Source organism: Typopeltis vanoorti, chromosome 9 (assembly GCF_054136105.1).
Source record: "Typopeltis vanoorti isolate ZY-2024b chromosome 9, IOZ_Tvanoo_1.0, whole genome shotgun sequence".
In the NCBI taxonomy this organism is placed as follows: domain Eukaryota; kingdom Metazoa; phylum Arthropoda; class Arachnida; order Uropygi; family Thelyphonidae; genus Typopeltis; species Typopeltis vanoorti.
In genome coordinates, this window is record NC_143557.1 from 186,252 (window position 1) to 208,277 (window position 22,026).

Sequence of the window (22,026 nt, forward strand, 5' to 3'; positions counted from 1 at the left end):
ATCTAAAAAACTGTTCAGGATTCTCTTTAGCCCGCATGGCCAATGTGCTTTTGTAATCCTTTTTTGCTTTCCTTACCACACTCGTCACCCTTCTGGCCTGTGCTTTATACCATTCATGTGCCTGCCGGTCACCTTTCTCCTTAAATTCCCTCCATAGTTGTTTCTTTTTTTGCAGCTCAAGCTTAATGGTGTTATTCATCCATTTAACCCCTACTTGATTTATTATTCGGACTCTAGGTATACAGTCAGCCATTGCTTCATGCAAGCACTTCTTAACCACCTCCCATGCACTATCAACTTCTAGTCCTTGCAGTTGTACATGCCATGGCACTGAGCCATTCAAACTCCTAAGCTTGTCATACTTTCCAGCCAGATAATTCCACATGTACCCTGTCTTAATTGAAAATTCTACACCTTTAGCCACCTCCCAAGTCAAGACCCTATGATCACTCTCACCGATTGGTGGCAATGTGGTCATATTTGTTACAGCCAAATCCTCAGATGTAATTACGGTCAAGCACTCTCTGACCCCTAGTATTTTCCATTACATGCTGTCGCAGATAGTTATCCCTTAATAAACGCATAAATCCAATTCCTTCCTCCCGTGTGTCCTCTCCTCACTCCAATCAACGTGACCATAGTTGAAATCTCCCATAATAATCACCCTCCTTCCACTCATTTCTTCTATTTGCTTGTGCATACTGTCACCACCATCTTTTCCATCACCTGGTCTATAGCAGCACCCAATTGTATATTTAGTTCTGCTAGCCACAATCTCACACCAAATGGCCTCAAATGTGCTCTTTTCTCTATCCTGCAATTCAACTTCTATTCTCCTTGGCTGTAGCTCATCAGCTATCATCAACAATACTCCTCCCCCCATTTTATTCTCTCTGTCATTCGTGAACACAGTATACCCATCACATTCAATCCCACTAGCTATATCATCTACAGTCAGCCATGTTTCACTAATACCAATAACCTGTGGTCTGGAAGTGCCAACCATGGCCAGAAACTCTTCCTTCTTGTTCCTAATACTCCTAGTATTCTTGTACATGAATTTAAGACCCCCATTAGCCCCAACCCTACCTTGATACCTTATATTAACTATCCCACTCTGGTTTGTTGTCCTTATTTGCTCTAGCATATTATATTCATTCTTACATTCAACTGCCTCCCTAAGGACTGTATATCTTTCCCCCCCCCCCTTAACGAATCTAGTTTCCCTGAATTTGCACATCCACTACATTCAGCAACACTTTCTCAAGTCTTCTTACACCATAACCATTCAAATGTAAGCCATCCATCTTATATAGATCCTTTCGCCCATCAAACTCACTCCACACGTCCACAAATTCCACACCACTCGTCATACATAACCGACGCATAAAGTCATTCGCAATTATGGCCCTCCTTTTAACCATTTCACTGTCATACCGTGGCAAAAGACTAATCATTCTAACTCTCTCACTCTTTTCTTTTGCTACCTGAAACAATTCATTCAGGTCTTCTATCTTTTTCAGGTCTTCTGTCAGGTCTATTCATTCAGGTCTTCTATTTTTGTGATTACTAAATTGAGTAATCACAAAAATTCAATTGTACCATGTTAAGGAATTTAATAAACCTTTGTTCAATGATAAAAGAGTTGTCTGAAATTGCTGTCCAATGCACCACTCTTGAAAAATACGAACCTAATCACACGGGAAATTAATGTGTTAAGAAACGAGATAAAGTGTCACGACTGCAACATTGTTTCACTTTCAGACATATTTTAATTCTTTCTCCTTGTTTTTGTATATAATATCTGAAACTAAATATCCCAAAAGGCGCAGTATAAATACAAATATTAGGTGTACTAAGGGGAGAAATAACTTAAGTATTAGTAAATTTTTTGGTGATATCTCGTGCGTAGATAATACTTGAAATTTTTCAAGTCATGCCTCGAACAGCAATTTCAGACAACTGTTTTATCATTGGACAAAAGGTTTATTAAAAACTTTAACATGGAACAATTCAATTTTTGTTATTACTCAATTCAATGCTAAACTAAATACTTACAAACTAACATTAACTTATTACAAGTAATTAGGCTATGATCCTATAATGAGTATTACGATCATGCTGCCATACACATTCAACACGTAAATTCATTTGACATGGACAAATAAGATTAATTCACACTATTTAACTATTCAAACTTAAGTAGATTAACTAAACCTTTTTCTGCACTAACACACAACTATGGCATTTTAACTTTCCTACATTACAATAGACATGCAAAATTCTCAGGACACTTAATTATTCACATAACATTAACACTAGCCAGCTTACTTTTAACATATTCTGTCAGATACTAAAGTCCTAGTATAAATTTTCCTTGGTCACTTCAACGGTTCCATATTAGAATAATGATACTTATTACAGACAAATTTTAGTTAACATTAGATATATTTTACAGTACCTTTCTTTCTTGAGTTTTTCATATGGGCCTTTACCTTTTTCTGATTGAACTAGCTCGGTAAAACCTCTCCGATAATCTGCTACTCCTACGTTCCTTTTGGAGTTGAACTATGCTTACACGGTCTTAAAGTTTCGTAAATCAGGACACACTTTGAATCATCTATATGACGGCTGTGTGACTCGCGACGTGGATATCGATATCATTATAGCTTTCCCTTTCTCGTGGTTGTCACTGAAGTTGAAACACAAAGAATATGTTTCCTTTTCTTTGATTCTATGGCATTCTTTGCTTCTTACATAAGAAACCCGGAACCGAAATCCCACTCACTTTTGTTTCCATGTTGCGACGACGGAGATATAACCCCAATCTCCACTCAGGAAAACCGCGTGAAACCTATGCCACAGAGCTCGTAGAGAACTCCTCAGGAACAGAACCAAAACAAAAACCAAAAAGTCTCTTGTGGGGAGGGGGTTCCAACCCTTTTATACTTGCTCTCCTAACGGCACCATCTTTAACTTCTTTTCTCCGCCCCTACTTGTTTTTACTTCGCCGACCAATTAGGGTGGCGTTTTTTTTTTTTTTTTCAAACTCAACAGACTATCGCTCAGGGCGATAGGCTGTTGTTTTTCTTCCGCTAGCCTCTAACTTAATCCCCTTTCCAAACTTTTTCTATGAATTCACTTAATATTTTAATCTCTAGCCTCTCACATACCATCTCTTATGACTAATCCTTTTCTGTCTTATTTAGTTAAATTTTCTCTTTTAAATCATATCACAATATTAATATATTCTTTCTTTTGTTAGTTAGTTTAACAAACACCTTTATTTTTTATATATTTTATTGGATGCAAGAATCTTTCTTTTTCTTTTAATTAATTCAACTATTATCTTTTATGCAGGGTTTTTAATTTATTTTATTTATTCTTCATGTTACACCATGATAGCTGAGAATTCTATATTCTTAAGATATCAGGGTGTAACAAAGGTTCCCCTCTTTAAACAAAAAATTTCTTTAAGAGAAATTTTTCTTACGAAGTGTTTTCCCTCTCATATACGGTTCTTTATGGGGATGAACTTTCCATTCTCTCTAGGCCTTAGGTCATATCTAGATTGGACATACTTTTTTCTTCTGTCACTGGCTGTGCATCCTTCTCTTATCTCTGTCGAACTTAATATGTATTTCATGTAACTCTGTGCCTTATCCTTCTGAATACATTTTACTACACTACTATCTTGTAATGTATTGGACCTAATTCCATTTTCATTTGAATTATTCACAAATCTTGCACAATCTGTGAGTATGTGTGCAGCCTTCATAGCAAGAGGTAAATCCCAAACTAATAACTCACTTATTGCCCTTCTAAGCTTGAATATAAAACATAAGAAGTCGGCATAAATAAACTGCCGCTTAGATTGTACATTTTCTTCACGTCTCCTGTTCATGTTCCACCTTGAGTATTTAAAGTAACCTCTAGATCTTTGAAATCTCTCAATCAAGTTCACAGCGATTGTTCCCTGACTACTCTCCCCTAATTTTCTTTCCTCTACACTTTGATTATCTACTACTTTGACGTTTGTTATGAGGTACGTCTCCGTCTGGCTGTTGTCTTCGGATGTTGAAGTTAATGAAGAATCAGACTGGTTATCAATATATTCTTCATTATCCTTCTTAGACTGTACACTTTTTACGATGTTAGTCTCATTATTCATCCTGCCTTGATGTGATTCTCTAACCTTCCTTCCCTTACTATTTCTCTCTTTACCTGACCTCTTTCTTCCCATAAGGAACATTTCATTACGAGAGAAGTTGCATGAGAATTTATACTTCTCTAGAAAACTTATTCCCGAGATGATTTGTGAGCTTCGACGAGATGTCCTAGAGAGGACCAACAACTCCTGCCAAACACACATATTAAACTCAGGTAAGTATATTTTCTCTCTAACCTTCTTGTTTACATAAACATTTGAGGTCGATATCCCCGATAATCTGATCGGTCTCTTTAATTTAGAAATGCCTCGCCATACACGGGATTTTATTCCTTGAAAATAATGTTCCGTTATGACAGAGGCCTGGGAACAAGTATCTAGCAATACATCACAATGCAAACCTTGTATCTTACCCTTAATTATCATTTTCGACTTTCTTTGTTGTTCATGACTTCTTTGCCTATCTACATAATTATGAGGAGTTTGCCCAAACTTCAACTCATTTCTATTATTTTTCATGGAGGGTCTCCTATTACTAAAACAGTTATGAGCTAAGTGCCCTATCTTGTTACAATTAAAGCATCTAGGAGGCTCCCTTCTGTCTCCTTGTTCATTATTTCTCTGTGTTTGGGGTAGAGACACTTCGGGTTTCCTTTCTGTCACTGCCACCAACTTTTGCATTACATCATCCAGACGGTTCAACATAGGCTGTTGAAAAGTTTCTACTTCTAGTCTGATTGATTCATTAGTCTTTTCTGGTTGAGGGATAGATGATTTCGAAGTCTTATCTGTGACTGCTGCCAGCTGTTTCAGTACAGCATCAAGACAGTTCATCATCGGCTGTTGTAATTGTTCGACCTCTTGTCTTAGCATCTCATTAGTCCTCTCTGTCTGAGATATATCTGATTTTGAGGACCTTTCTGTTACTGCCGCCAGCTGCTTCAGTGCAGCATCAAAACGGTCTATTAAGGGCTGTTGTATCTGTTCAACTTCTTGTTTTATTATAGAACGTACATCTATGTTTGTTAGTCCTGATTGTTAATGGATGTTTAATTCATTTTCAGTTACTTGATTAACGTTGACTGATTTTTCTCTTTCTCCCTCACTATCCTTTTGATCATTAGTAGTCTTGCTCTCTGTATTATGTTCTTGCCCCTTTTCAGAATTTCCCTTCTCTTCAATTATGTTTATTGACCTATGAACATGTGTGGGACAGAAGTCTCTGAGCAATTTTTCGCGTTCCTTTACAGCATCGTAACATTCTCTTAAATCGGATAATCTCTTATCGAATGCTGTTTCCTTTAACTCAGGTTTGACTCCCTGTCTGAATTGTTGAAAAATGGCCCAGTCCAAGTGAGGTTTTTCTTCACTAAGGACACTTAGGGTACCAGCTATCGTCAGTAACCTGTTATGGAACTCAGCCACACTTTCTCTTTCCTTCTGAGAGCACCTCTAGAGTTTTCATAAGTTAGGTCCCAAGCTTCCCAGTTTTGAGAACTCAGAAATTAGGACTGCCTTAAATCGGGAGTAATCCAGGGTTTCCTTGAGAATGGGGGAAGAATACAGGAAAGCTTTAGCCTTTCCCACCAGTTTACTTCGGAGTAGGACTAACAACTGAAAATCAGTCTCCATCCTCCAACTCTTCTAAGCTCTTCTATGTAACTAAAGAAATTTAGGACGTCATCAGTCTCCTAGCCGAAAATTGTGGGAACACCTGCTGTGGGTTAATATAACGAAAAAATTCACTGTTGTCCATGCGTAAACTACTGGAGGGTTCAGTCATACTTGCATCCAATTTACACTAGTTAACTCTCTAAAATTCTCAACAAAAATTAACTAAATTTCTACCTCTCAGTTGTCTGATCTGCTACCAAAACCAACTTGTTGTGAATAGCTTATAATTAAGATTTAATTAGCAAAACTACATCCTGTCGACTGTGCCATTTATGTTGTGTCCCATTTTACGATTTTTATTCTATTTTATAATTTCCAATTAGAGAAATTCTGATTAGCTATGTTCAACTATTATCTACACACAAGATATCACCAAAAAATTTACTAATACTTAAGTTACTTCTCCCCTTAGTACCCCTAATATTTGTATTTATACTGCGCCTTTTGGGATATTTAGTTTCAGATATTATATACAAAAACAAGGAGAAAGAACTAAAATATGTCTGAAAGTGAAACAATGTTGCAGTCGTGACACTTTATCTCGTTTCTTAACATATTAATTTCCCACGTGATTAGGTTCATATTTTTCAAGTGGTGCATTGGACATCAATTTCAGACAACTCTTTTATCATTGAACAAAGGTTTATTAAATTCCTTAACATGGTACAATTCAATTTTTGTGATTACTCAATTTAATGCTAAACTAAATACTTACAAACTAACATTAGCTTATTACAATTAGGCTATGATCTTATAATGAGTATTACGATCATGCTGCCATAACAATTCAACACATAAATTCACTTGACATGGAAAAATAAGATTAATTCACACTATCCAAACTCAAGTAGATTAACTAAACCTTTTACTGCACTAACACACAACTATGACATTTAAACTTTCTTATACAATATAATAGACATGCAAAATTCTCAGGACACTTAATTATTCATATAACATTAACACTAGTCAGCTTACTTTAATATATTCCATCAGATACTAAAGTCCTAGTATAATTTTTCCTTTGTCACTTCAACAGTTCCGTATCAGAATAATGAGACCTATTACAGACAAATTTTAGTTAACATTAGATATAATTTACAGTACCTTTCTTTCTTGAGTTTCCACATGGGCCTTTACCTTTTTCTGATTGAACTAGCTTGGTATAACCTCTCCAATAATCTGCTACTCCTACGTTCCTTTTGGAGTTGAACTATGCTTACACGGTCTTAAACTTTCGTAATTCAGGACACACTTTGAATCATCTATATGACGGCTGTGCGACTCGCGACGTGGATATCGATATCTTTATAGCTTTCCCTTTCTCGTGGTTGTCACTGAAGTTGAAACAAAAAATACGTTTCCTTTTCTTTGAATCTATGGCATTCTTCGCTTCTTACATAGGAAATCCGGAATCGAAATCCCGCTCACTTTTGTTTCCATGTTGTGACGATGGAGATATAACCCCAATCTCCACTCAGGAAAACGCGTGAATCCTATGCCACCGAGCTCATAGAGAACTCCTCGGGAACAGAACCAAAACAAAAACCAAAAAGCCTCGTGGGGGGGGGGGGTTTCCAACCCTTTTATACCTGCTCTCCTAACGGCACCCTCTTTAACTTATTTTCTCCGTCCCCTTCTTGATTTTACTTCACCGACCAATTAGGGTGGCGTTTTTCGACCAAACGTCCTTTGGTCGGTGAGCCAAACGATGTCTCAATCCGGGAATCGGCCCTAAGCGATTTTCTGTTGTTTTTCTTGGGCTAGCCTCTAATTAATCCCCTTTCAAATTTTCTCTATGAATTTACTTAATATTTTAATCTCTAGCCTCTCACATATCATCTTTTATGAATAATCCTTTTCCGTCTTATTTAGTTAAATATTCTCTTTTATATCATATCACAACATTAATATATTCTTTCTTTTTGTTAGTTAGTTCAACCGAACACCTTCATATTTTATTGGATGCAAGAATATTTCCTTTTCTTTTAAATAATTCATTTAAATTACCTATTAGCTTTTATGCAGGATTTTTAATTTATTTCTCTTCATGTTACACCATGATAGCTGAGAATTCTACATTCTTAAGATATCAGGTGTAACACCAGGCAAGTCAGGGGACTTGGTTGCTGAGGGAAGCTAAAGTGAGGTATAAACAGTTAGCTAATGAAGCCAAAAAGAATCCTAAGCAGTTCTTTCCATATGTAGCTAGTAAAAGAAAGAATGATTATGGAAGGATGATATTGATTGGAGAAAATGGTATAAAGACAGCTGTTGCGGAAGGTGTAGTGAAGATATGAGCTTAATGAGCAGTTCATAAAAGTCTTTCAATCTTGTGAATGTGACTTCATGGAGAGATTGAGAGCAGTTCATGATTGGAAGGAGAGACTGACTATAAATGAGCAAGTGGTGTATGGGGGGAGTTGAGTAAACTATAAGTTAATAAGACTGTGGGATGTGATAATATATCACCACGTAGTCTGAGGGAATGTGCCAGTGAGTTGATATAAGTCTTGACATATTTTTTAATACGAGTCTTGTACTGGGTCAGTTTCTAAGGAGTGGAAGGAGGGCAAGATTGTGTCACTTCATAAAAGAGGCAATAGAACTCAAGCATCAAGCTATAGGCCTATCTGTTTGTCAAATGGCAAAGTTAAGTTGATGGAGAAGCTTGTGAGAACTAGGATCCAGAATTGGGTTGATAACAATGGTATTAACTTTGATGGACAGCATGGATTTGTTAAAGGGAGGTCATGTTTTAGTAATCTACTTAATTATTACAATATGATGACTGCTTCTTCCTTGAACAGAGGAGAAGGATACACAGTAATATACTTAGATTTCGCAAAGGCTTTTGATAGATTACCACGTGATTAGTTGATAATCAAATTACAGTGGATGGGTTTGGATATTAGATTAGTGCATTGGATAGGAGACTGGCTATCTGATAGGCATCAACAAGTTGTGTATGAGTGAGCAATACCCAGGAAAAGGAAAGTCACTAGTGGTGGGCCTCAGGGGTCTGTTATAGGGCCATTACTGTTTAACGTGTATATTAATGATATTGGTGAGGATTTGGATGGAGATATTCAGTTGTTCGCAGATGATGCAAAGTTGGGATGAACCATGAAGAGTAGAGAAGATATTGTGGCCTTACAAGAAGATTTGAATAAATTGAGTGATTGGGAATGGGGATGTGAGTTGAATGTTGCTAAATGTAAGGTTTTAACATTTGGAAAACAAAGATGGGAAGCAGAATTTATGCTTGGATATATTGTCGGAGGTGGAGGAAATAAGAGATCTGAGGGTGATAGTGGATAAGGGTCTGAAATTTAGGGGACACATAGCCAAAATTGTGAAGACAATACAAAGATTTCTGGGAATGATGCAGAGGACACTGACTCGTAGAAGTAGGGAGATTCTAGTTCCACTGTATAAGGCTTTGATTAGGCCACACATGGACTATTGTGCCCAGATTTGGTCACCAGGTTTTCAGAAGGATGAAGAGATGTTGGAAAGGGTCCAAAGGCGACTGACTAAGGTAGTTTCTGACCTCTGGAATGTTGAGTATGAGGAGAGATTGAGAAGATGTAATTTGCAGTCTGGTGGAGAGAAGGAAGAGCGGAGATATGATAGAGAACTACAAGTTGGTAAGGGGTTGTTATAAGAACAATGGTGGAGAAATTCTATAGAGAATAGTGGGAGATCAGGGGAGAACCAGAGGTCACCCTTGGAAACTGTATAAAGAAGGTGTGAGTAGGGAAGTGAGAGGCAGGTTTTTTTCATGCAGAATTGTGAATGTTGTGAATGATTGGAATGCCTTGCTTGAGAGTGTGGTGTCTGCAGAGAATTTTAGTGTGTTTAAAGCATGGTATGATGAGCTGTGTGTATGATAAAACGATCTCCCGATAAGTCTTTGACTCCATGGGGGTCTTCGATAATAATAATAATAATTTCTTCTTTTTTCTTTTTGTCAGCAGTTCTTTGTCTTAACAGATATCTCACATATGCTAAGTTTATTGGAGATTATCAGATGCAATCCACTCACCCGTATAATAAAAATGAGGATACATTTTTATTCAGGAAAATGATGAATTTTTCCTCATTACATCTGTTTTTTTCTGAATACTGGCAAGAAAATGTTCCTATAATTTGGAAAACATTTCATCCCCAACAGACACCACACTTCAGGAGCAAGAAACCAGCAGTTTTCCAATTATTTAGTATCACTAAATACAGTACAGAGACATTTACAGTCCATATACTATATTTAGCAATAATTAGTGTAATTAGCAACAACTGGAATGGCACTTAGTATATTATTAATTATATATTATATATATATATAATATATAATTATATATATATATTATATATATATTATAATATATATTATATATATATTAATGGAACACAGTATATAAGTTAACACATTTGCTCACATCCTCTTCAAATTTTCAGTTTCGAAAAATCTCATATTATGCAGTCACTGCATGTAGAAAGCAAACATTTCATGTAAAGTAAATTTGCTAAAGGAAATAAAGATGCATACACATATATATATATATAGTATCTACAAATTCTATGCAGGAACATTCCAGGTTTGTTAATAACATAAAAACCAGTGTAGTGATATTAGGAAGCAGTATTTCTTCATAGCAGTTGAATACAGGTGATGTGGCAACATGATGTGAACTTGGTGACTTCAAGAGTGCTGTCATTGTGGGATGTCACATAGGTGGCATGTCCATATGTACCATTGCCATGCAAATGGAGCATTCAAAATCAACGGTTGGCAATGTGATCAACAAATGGAAACATTCTGGCATGACTAGTTGAGGAAAATACCAAGGACAGCTGCTGAAAATGACTTACAGGGACAAGAGGGTGTTTGGACTTTTGAAGGCAGCTCAGTTTACTGATATTCTGGATAATCAGGTACTGTCTACACTGTAGAGTTTTTATGGAATGGACCTGTGTTACTATCAACATGACAATGACCCATACTACAAAGCTGCAGCTGTTATGGAATGGTATAAAGAGAAGGGTATTAAACGACTGCCCTGTCCGGACCTGCACAGAGTCCTAACTGCAACACCTGTGGAACAAATTGGAGCAACAACTGAGTCCAGAGCAGCACATCCTCTATTTGTTGCTGAACTCTGTGCTGTTCTGGAGGAATGGAGACAAATTCCACCTGATGTGTGCTACACATTGGTGGAAAGCCTCTCTGAAAGGGTGCAGGAGGTAATCAAAGCCAAAGGTGAACATATCTGATATTAGGATTCACCTGCTGATATCAATTGTAAATGGTTAAAGTGTCTGGACAATTATTAGTAAATATTGTATATACAACTCAGAGGCATATATTCAGGCTGTGCCAGATGTGCAGTAAACACCCACAGAATAGCAATATCACCGATATTGTTATTACTATTATTACGGGCGACCCAAAAGAGTCCTTAGACTCATGGAGGCAGGCCCTAAACATGTCCATCACAACCATTCGACATTCACACAGTATCTATCATGCTTTGCCTAGAACTCATTCACTGTCATAGCACCCACAACAGACTCTGGCACTGTATTCCACTCATTCACCACTTTAAAAGTAAAAATCCCAGCTCTAACACCCTTACTAACCACACATTTGCCCAGCTTCCATGGATGGCACCCTAGTCCTCCTACCACCAGTCCTGTTCTCAAAAATATCCTCTATCAACCTGTTCTCATAAGGTTCATTCCATAGACCTGTTATCATCTTGGTCACTCACCTCCAGATCCTCTCAACCTCCTCCCCATCGAGAAGAAACCTAGGTGACCAGATCTGGGCACAGTAGTCGAGATGGGGTCTTATCAAGTCTCGATACGGAGGACCAATAACTTGCTTATCTCTGCTCGACAAAGTATTCTTCAGCATCCAAGTGATTTATTTGATAAGATGATTTAGCCACTTTTGCAATGTGCCACCCCCCCCCCTAAACTTCAACTCCCTATCCACCAACACTCCCAAGTCCCTGGCCTCATCAATCTCCTGGAGTACAGTTCCACCAATGTGATATACTACTGCTAATCTTTTCACCCTAAAATGCATAACCTTACATTTTGCCACATTAAATTGACATCCATTCTCCTTAGCCCAGACCTCCAATCTATCCAAATCATCCAGCAAAATTTTGACATCTTCTGATTGCCCTACCCAACTTTGCATCATCAGAAAACAACTGAACCGTTCCTCTCAGATCCTTTTCTATATCGTTAATGAACAAATTAAATAGTAGTGGTCCAAGAACAGACCCTTGCAGCACACCACTAGTTACAGGCTGTCTTTTGGACTCTACTCCTGAATAAACAACTCTCTAGTATCTCTCCATCAACCACCCACCTATCCAGCAAGTCAAAGTGCATTAGATTGCTGAGACTATAGGCATTTCAAAAAAACGTGTAGGATATATTTTGCATGAAAAATTGCAAATGAAAAAGCTTTGCAAGATGGCTGCCGTGCTTGCTCACAGCAGATCAAAAACACACTCGCATGAAAATCTCTGAACAGTGCTTGAAGCATTTTAACAAGAATAAAACTGATTTTGTACGTCGATTTATTACTATGGATGAGATTGGATTTACTAATACACACACACCAGAATCCAAACATCAGTCAAAACAGTGAACAGAAGCCAGATATTCAGCACCAAAGAAGACAAAGTCAGTTCAATCAGCAAGAAAGGTCATGGCATTGGTGTTTTGGAATACTAAAGGCATTTTCTTTATTGGTTATCTTGAAAAGGGTAAAACAATAACTGGGGAATATTATTCTGATCTTTTAACCAGACTAGACGAAAAAATTCATGAGAACCGACCCGGTTTGCAGAAGAAAAAAATCATCTTTCATCAGTTCAATGAACGTGCCCACAAAAGTGCTTTGGCAATGGAAAAAGTAAGGGATCTTCACTATGAACCGTTGGAAGATCCACCCTATTCCCCAAATTTGGCTCTCTCTGACTTCTATCTCTTCCCAAAACTAAAGTTCTTCCTCGCTGGTCAGCATTTTTCTTCAAATCAAGAGGTTATTGCAGTTAATGGTACACCCAGAGTGGGAGGAAAGGGGCCCCCTGGTCCCACTAAGAAAAAGGAAAAAAAACACTAGAAAATTTTCCAAAAATCTTTTCCTCATTAAAATTCTTTTTTTTAAAATGTATTTATGTTGTGTTGTGTCTTCTATTTCTATACTAGTTATGAATTAGCAATCATTGCAGATGCTCAGTCATAGGTCATATGTAATGCGTAGTGTGTATTCTCAGATCATCTATTCAAATGGGGGGGGGGGTCTCCCTCCCCAAGATTAAGTCCTGAGTGCACTATTTGCAGATCTTAGTGAGAACCACTACAGGGACAGGATAATGGTGCTGGAGCATGGCTGGAATAAATGTATTAGTCTTAAGGGAGATTATATTCATAAGGCATATTACAGTAATTGGACCACAATTTTTTTATTAAGCTAAAAGCACAATAAAGAAATAAAACCCGACAAGTTTCGTAAGTCGTTTGACTTACATCTTCAGGGGTAAAAGGTAACTGAAAGTTAAAACAACAAAAAAGAGAAATTAATAGTTCATACTATACAGTTGTTGCCATCTGACTGTTTATAAAATTAAAAAATCAGAAAGCAGGTTCAAAGCAGTGCTAAGTTTAAACAATGCTGGATGATGCCAAGTTCTATTGTTCACGATCATAGTGTCCGAGGTCTGACTGGGGTATATTTTTTATCAAAGCTGACAAAACTTGGTGTAGAATTACGCCTTGGTTTTTATTGCATTGTGTTTGAATTCTAAGCATGTTTGCCGCTTCTTTAAATTTCCTTATGTAACAGTTTTTTTCTATATAAGACATGTTTGTTTTCTGCCAGAGTACATTGTGGCTGGTGGAAGTGGTATGGAAAGCTAGACCTGATTTGTGTTCTCTTCTGTTTTGTACATCCTTTTGGTGTTCTTTCATGCGTATTTCCCCAGATCTTCCTGTCTGTCCTATGTAGAAGATGCCGTAAGAACAATACATCTTATAAATACCTTGTTTTTTTAAAGGATGATGTGGAGGTTTCGGGGGATACAAAAATCTTTAAATTTTTTCCAGCGGCAGTAAAGGCTACTTTGATGTTATGTTTGTTTAGTAATTTAGCCATCTTGTCTGTAATATTCTTGATATATGGAAGCATGATGGCGTTTTTGAAATCTTGTTTCTGCTGGATGCTTGTAGGAGGTGTGTGGAGGATTTTTTTTCATGGTCTTGGGTTCGTAATCATTTTTGATTATGTTGTTGAAAAATAAAAATAATTTTGAAATTATAAATTAGTTTTTTCATTGATAGGCCGAGAACTTTACAGACCACCCTCGTATTTATATATATATATATATAAACTTTCTTGAAGCAATATTGTTATGAAATTATTTTTTTATTATTATTATTATTTATTATTATTTTTTTTTTGCAATTTATGTATGAATATTATTTATTTTTTGTGGTTCACCATCAACTTACAGAACAAATTGGCCCTATAGCTTGTAGATGTTGGACAGTGCTGATGTAACCTTTAGCCTACACATACACACACACACATGCACACACATCAAGATACTAAAGGCTTCCAACCTTTCATAGATTCATTAAAGAGAAGTTGTATAATCAGTGCAGGGTATCTCGAACAAATTCTAATATTTTGAGAGGAAGACAGTATTTTACCTGAGATAATATAATATCTCCTGATTCATTTGCAGCTGCTTCTATACTATCTACATATACCACAGCACTGTTCATTAAATCAGGTGGCAACTCTCTACTGGTAGGAACAGGGGCACCTATAGCTGAAATGATAAGTATTTCAGATAAAGTTGTCTGTGGTATAAATATTTTCATGCATATTTCAAATATTAATAAAAAAATAACTGCTTGTAAATGTACACCTCTTGAATCATCTAAGTTAAAATATACTGTAATTTTCTATTCTGCAGTCTATTTTTAAGTAGTGAAATCACTGATACTATTTCTTAAATGTTTACAAACCATAACGAAAATCTGATATGGTTCAATACCCAGACTTGTTAATGATATAATCTGGTTTACATTTGTAATCTACAGTTCTAATATTATTCTAATAATTAAGAAAACATTTTTTTCAATAAATTTATCAATAAATTTTCAATAAATAAATATTGAAATAATTATGACGAGAGAACAATTTTGACTTTGTCTTCATCCGGTTCAAACCCATAAAATTTATGCAAGGATGTCTGCATATGTAAGGCACTAGAGAACAGGGATCTGCAAGTTGACCAACTGAGTCACACAGACTACAGACAACAGTATACAAAAGAACATACAGGCAGTTTATTATGTCTGTACACAAATGCTAGAAATATCAGAAACAGAGGGGTAGAGTTTGTGACTTGGTCAATATGTTGGGACCTCAGATTACAGGCATTAGTGAAACCTGGATATCAAAATCAGACATATTAACTGGTATTACGTGTCAAGGGTACAGTAGTTTTTGGAAGGATAGCCAGGATAAGAGACAAGGGAGCGTGCTGCTAATGATGTTGGATGACTTGAATCCAGTTCGTGGAGACCTACAATAGTAATACTAGTACTTTTTTCATGTGGCAGAGAGTTTGAAGCTATCTGGTGTGAGGTGGAATCTAACAAAATCAGATACATAGTGGGGTGTTGTTACTTACCTGGTGGATTGGTTGCTAGCGATGAAGAAACACATCACCAAATAAAGACGATGGTTGTGAAAAGAATAATCATAATGGGGATTTTAATTATCCAAACATTGATTGGTTCCAATAAAATCTCATGAGAAGAATGAAAGTTTTTTGAGATATTGCAAGACAACTTTCTCAAGAAACATGTGACAGAAGGAACCGGAAGAGTGTTACATTTGATTATAGTGTCAGAGGGTGTTTCAGTTAAAGACATAACTATTTTGCCTCTGGTTCATTACAGGATCATACAATACTCACTTGGGAAGTGGCTAAGTTCACAAATGTTCCATTCAGAAAAGGTTACATGCTGAACTACAGAGCAGGAAATTATGACCAACTGAGGAGTATACTAAGTTCAGCACAATGGTATCAGCTACTGGATGGGAAGAATATCAACAGTACATGGGAAGCGTTTAAAAAATACTTAAATGATGCAATATCAGAATGTGTCCTGAGAGTTCAAAGAATAAATAGGGTAGTAATCAAATGGATGTGTATTATTAAGCAAGAGATTCATAAAAAAGGATGATGAGGAAGGAATATCGTGAGCACAAGGATGATGTCCATTATGAAAATTATAAAATTATAAGCAGCAGGCCAGAAGGTTAACAACTGTTGTACAAAAATCTAAGTTTGAGTATGAAAAGAAACTAGCTGTGCAAGCTTAAGATAATCCCAAGGAATTCTATCGTTATGTTGCAAGTAGAAGTAAAAATGAACATAAAAGAATAACTCTCCTGAATGCAGATGGTGTTAGGATGACAGATGCAGAAGAAGTTGTTCAATATTCAACTTCTTCTGCATCTGTTGTTCAACTAATGAGTGACAATTTTGCTAAAAACAATCAACCTGGTGTATACAACATTGAGTTACCTGCTACCTCTTCATTGGATGAAGAAACTCAGATGCATGAGGAGGAGGTATTAGAACTGTTGCATAAACTGAATAAGAATTCAGCAACAGAGGCTGATGGTATATCGGCACAGGTGCTAAAAGTGTTCAGCTTAACTGGCTATTCCTTTAACCAGGCTATATAATTTCTGTCTCAGAACAGGGAAGACTCTGCAGGAGTAGAAAGAATGTATGGTAATCAGTGGCGGCCAGTGAAAATTTTAAGTGGGGGTGTTGCATATAAAAAATAAAATAAAAAATTTCCCTCATCAGTAAAGAAGTTATTAATAAATAAATTTAATAAATTTAGTTTAATCCTTTATCTAAGTGTGTGCAAACAAAGTTTGCACCTGAAAGTATCTTCAGGACTGGGGGTAAAGTGATACAACACCGGGCAACTCCTTGCAAAGGTGGAGCAAGCTACCAACACTCCTATCTCAGTATCTCCCATAATGCAAAACACATCTCCTTGCGGATATGTATAATGTTATGCATTAAGGGAAGGGCCACTACCCAGACTATTTTCGACCTTTATTGAGGTCTCTTCAGTGGGAGCCAGACCCAAGTGGATATATACCAAGGCAGAAGCATTAGCAAGGTCATCTCCTCCTATAGGAGCTGCCAAATGGTGTGCCACCTTTTTATTAAATTACTCTGGATTTAGAGAAAGATGTTGAAAGTTTATTTTTCACTTGGTCAGACTATAATAAATTTAGTTTAATCCTTTATCCAAGTGTGTGCAAACAAAGTCTGGGTAGTGGCCCTTCCCGTAATGCATAACATTATACATATCTGCAAGGAGATGTGTTTTGCATTATGGGAGATACTGAGATAGGAGTGTTGGTAGCTTGCTCCACCTTTGCAAGGAGTTGCCTGGTGTTGTACCACTTTGCCCCAGTCTTGAAGATATTTTCAGGTGCAAACTTTGTTTGCACACACTTGGATAAAGGATTAAACTAAATTTATTACAGTCTGACCAAATGAAATATAAACTTTCAAATAAATTTAAATATTAAAAATTGCTTTATTAAAAATATTTCATCCTCACCACGAACAAACACCGATTATAAAAGTTTCGTATCAGACAAGCGCAAACGAATATCGGCGTTAGATTGCAGTGCATTTGTTTCGTGTAACAATAATTGAAAAAATATAATTCTCTTTATATTTTCAACAGTGAGATTCGTCATAATTCAGCCTTGTATCTATAATAAATAATTAATTATATGTTATTTTAACAAAATAAAATAAGATTTACAAAAAAAATAGTTCACCACGCACACGCACCAATAATAAACATTTCATATCTCACAGAAATAACGCGCGTAAGGATACTAAAGATACACTGCCATTTGAGCAGTGTGGGAATGACGTAACATGCAATGACAAGCGCAAACGAATATCGGCGTTAGATTGCAGTGCATTTGTTTCATAATCTAAAGTGTTAATAGAAAATTCCAATTATTAACTATTCAATCAATGTCAAAATATAAGCTGTAACCTTTAACTTGTTGTATTGCATTTGTATAATGTCGTAAGCATTGTTATTATTTATAAACACAAACAAAATTTAATTTTTTCATTTTTTCCTTGGGGGTGCTGCAGTGTTGTAGTGCTTATGTATGGGCCACCACTAATGGTAATCCTATTGCACAAGAGTGGTGCAAATACTGATTTAGCAACTATTGACCAATAAGTATCTCAGTAGTAGTGTTGAAGATTTTGGAAAAGTTGCTTAGGACTCACATTCATTAAGAAATGGGTTGACAGAGAATCTCTACTTTGCAATGAACAGCATGTGTTTACTAAAGGAAGGACATGTTTTAGCAACTTGCTCACATTCTATAATAATGTTATTATTGAGCTAGACAAGGGGAATGGATATATACCATGATACTTCTGGATTTTGCTAAGGCTTTTGATAGAATACAGCATGGAAGACTGTTGCATAATTGGAAAATATGGGTTTGTATTATAAAATATTAGTGTGGATAAGACATTGGCTCACTGATAGATATCAAAAATTGGTGCACCACAAGGATCAGTCCTCAGTCCACTATTATTCAATATGTACATTAATGACATTGGGAAGCATTTGACAGGCAACATACAGCTACATACTGATGATGCAAAAATAGGTAGGGTAATCAGGAATGCAGCTGATATGCAGTATTTACAAAATTATTTGAATTATTTGAATATGGAACGCATTGCTATTGGATGTTGTGTGTGTGTGTAAGCAGTGCGAATGAATTCAAGTACAATTATGATAGCTGGTGCGTGTAGCAGATAGCCTCCATTGATGAGTCGGGGACTCATCAACTCTTAATAATAAGATCTCTTATTTTTTAGATGAGTAGTTAAACAATCAAGGAATAAACAATCAAAATCAGTTCAATGATGAGTACCGAGGCTACACTAATGTGTTAGTGGCATTTCACATTATTCCACCTCCTTTATTATCTTTCATTCAGGCTCAAATGTGAAGAAATTGTCATGAGATCTTAAAAACATGAAGTATATTTGAAACTTGGTCAAAATCAGTTTAACAATTCAAGTTGAAGTGCCTGTAAAGCCATTCCCTCCTTATAAATTATCTTCACTTTCTATTGGACTGAATTTTTTAAACAACTTTAAGCAATGTCAATATCATCCATATTCCAAATTTAGTTGAAACTGGTTCAACCAGATGAGTTGCAGAGGTATCTGCAAATGATGACTTCCATTTATAGCCTTCTTTCACCTTCACTTCAGTCTTACTGAGCTCAAGTTATTCAATAAAGACCACCTGGTCTTTGTTTGATAATAGAAACAACAATATTCCAGATTCAGTGAAAACTGGTTTAACAACAGATATGTATTCAGCTAAACAATGCGACTTGCATTTCCTTTGCCATCACTTGCAAGTGATGGCAAAGGAAATGCTACCCCCCTCCCCCAATTTGCTCCACTTATGTTGCATTGCAAAAATCTTTTGACAAAATTGATAAAAATAGGAAAAAAATCCATAGTTCTACCACATTGTTGACTGAAATGTGTGAGGAGAAGGGAGTACAGTTTGTTAATGTGTGGAAAGAGTTTGAAGGACAAAGTCAACTGTATGGGAGCGATGGACTGCATTTGAGTGGTTATAGTGTGAGTCGCTTGGAGAAACTGCTGCTGGAAGGTAGAGAAGTGAGTACAGAGAATGAATCAGATCAAGTGGGAAGTAATGTGGAGAGCAGGTGAGTAACATAGCAGAGATTGAAGAGGTGGTTATGAATGAGGAAGTAACTAGCATGACTATGGAAAATGAGAGAATGGGTGTTTAAGATGAATAAGGAAACAGGGAGTATCAGGGTGAACAGGGGGTACACAGCGTGAGAAAGGTGGATGCTCCAAGAGGATGTGAAAGCATGTGTAGACAGGAAAGGAATGGGATGACCTGGGATCAAGAGGAAACAGTTGGCATTAAAGAGGATTCTAAAATGAATAAGCAGAAAGGGAAATGGTCAAGCATGGAGAAATCACATCGAATGAATGATATCAGTGGAACTAGCTGTAAATCCAGGAATGAGCTGTTGTGTTCATATACAAATGCCATAAAGAAGTGTAAGAAACAATGTAGTGAAATGGTTGCACTAATTGAGTCTGTTCACCCAAAAGTTGTTGGAATAAGTGAGACTTGGCTATATGAGAATGACATCCTGACAGGAATGGAGATGGAAAGGTATGATGCGTTTCGTGAGGATAGAAGGGGTAAAAAGAGAAGGGGAATGCTGTTGGTGACAGAGAAAGTTTATGTCCATACAAAGCGTAGATGCAAGAGGGAAATAGTGCCAGTGGTTTTGAGGCAGTATGGTGTGAGATAGAGGTGAATGGAATAAAATACTTGGTTGGATGTTGTTATAGACCAGGAAATTTGGTGGTAGTGATTATGAAATGTATAATCAAATTAGAAAAGCAAATAAAAAAAGAGTGATCATTATGTGCAATTTTAATTATGGCAATATAAACTGGAATGATGAGATAGCAACTGGAAGTAAAGAAAATGAGTTTCTTGAGTTTTTGAGGGATAACTACCTCAGACAATATGGAACAGAGGACAAACGAGTATTGAGGTTCTTGGATTTGGTCATCTCATCAGAGGATGTAATTATAAATTAAGTGTCAAAAATCACCCAGTTGGTGAGAGTGACCATGAAGTGATTACCTTGATGGTTGCCAGCAGTGTGAGGACCTCTGTAAGAAAAGGGTATATGTGGAACTACAAGGGGGGGGGGGAATGATTATGAAGAGCTCAGGAGACAGCTTGCAGGTGTAGCATGGAATGGGGAGTTAGCTAGAAAAGAGATCATCATGTTGGAGGCTTAATGGATTGTATACAGCACTCAGAAAGGATTAAAAACAGAATTTAATTCTTCCTATATTTCGTCTCAGTCAATGAGACATCTTCAGGGATTACAAAAAAACTAATGTAACATAAAAACAAATAACAAACAATACTAAGCCCAATGATGTGGGAGACACTAAAGTCCTATCTAGATGGAGTGCCTTCCAAGGGTGGTTGTTGGCCTGGAATGTAAAGTGGGACATCTGGTGATAAGCATTTCCCAAATCTTAGGAAGCTTAATGCAACCATATTTGTTAAGATTTATTTGATTCCTGAGAGCTACTGATGATTCTAAGAATAGTGTTTCTCTTTTGAGAAAGCTATTGTTTCTCCTAAAAGTCCTGATGGTGCCCCCCCTAGCAAGCTATGTAGGTATTCTTGGCAGTAGAGCTGAAGGTCTCCTGATGTACGTCTCCCAAATTTGGAGCAGTCTCATGCAACCAAATTTGTTGAGGTTTGGCTTGTTTCTTAGGGCTGAGGCTGATTCCATGAAGTCTTTCAAATTTGAACTTGCTACAGTGTATTACTGTGGCTTTCTACCACCGTATTCTGTGGCGTTTATCCAGTGCATGGTCTGCAAGACCAGAGTAGCTCTACTGGTGAAACCGGATGTAGTCCTTAGGTTCTGAAATTCTGATATTCGCTGTCCTGCCTGTTTGACCAAAATAGGACAGCTTACAGCTGCAAGGAACCTGGTATACACCAGGTTGGTCTAGCAGAGTGGTTGGTCTTGTGTGGAGTGGATAAGGGATGCCAATTTCTATATGGTCTCTAAAAAGAGATCAAGTCACGTTTTTTTAAGATTTTCGTAATTTTTTCCAAGGTGCCTCGGATGTAGGGAATGGTGATAGATTTAGAGTAATCCTTGTTGTGAAAGGGGGGGGGGTTGTGGTTTACTGGTTTCAATATTTTTTGGATTTTTTGGGGTAACCATTGGCTGAGAAAGTGTTGAGGATGTGATTACGTTCAGTGGTTAGGACACTGTCATTTTAACAGATTAGTTTAGCCCTGTTGTATAGTGTCTTAATAACTCCATATTGTTGTGAGAGGAGGTGGTGGGATTGTTGGTGAATGTATCTGCCTGTATGGGTGGGTTTTCTATAAACTGAGAAAACCAAGATTCCATCAGGCTGGCAGGAAAGGGAGGCTGCTGTTTTCCTCTT

The 22,026-nt window shown here is 36.9% G+C and overlaps 1 protein-coding gene across 1 annotated transcript in view; it reads right to left on the reverse strand.

Moving 5' to 3' along the window:
• The window catches only part of LOC150102840 (ketimine reductase mu-crystallin), a 222,630-nt gene that overhangs the window by 69,011 nt on the left and 131,593 nt on the right, over window positions 1-22,026 (reverse strand). The window contains exon 4 of the mRNA XM_090398047.1: window positions 14,579-14,700. Within this exon, the coding sequence (XP_090254173.1) occupies window positions 14,579-14,700 (122 nt within the window). The remainder of the gene's footprint in view (window positions 1-14,578; window positions 14,701-22,026) is intronic.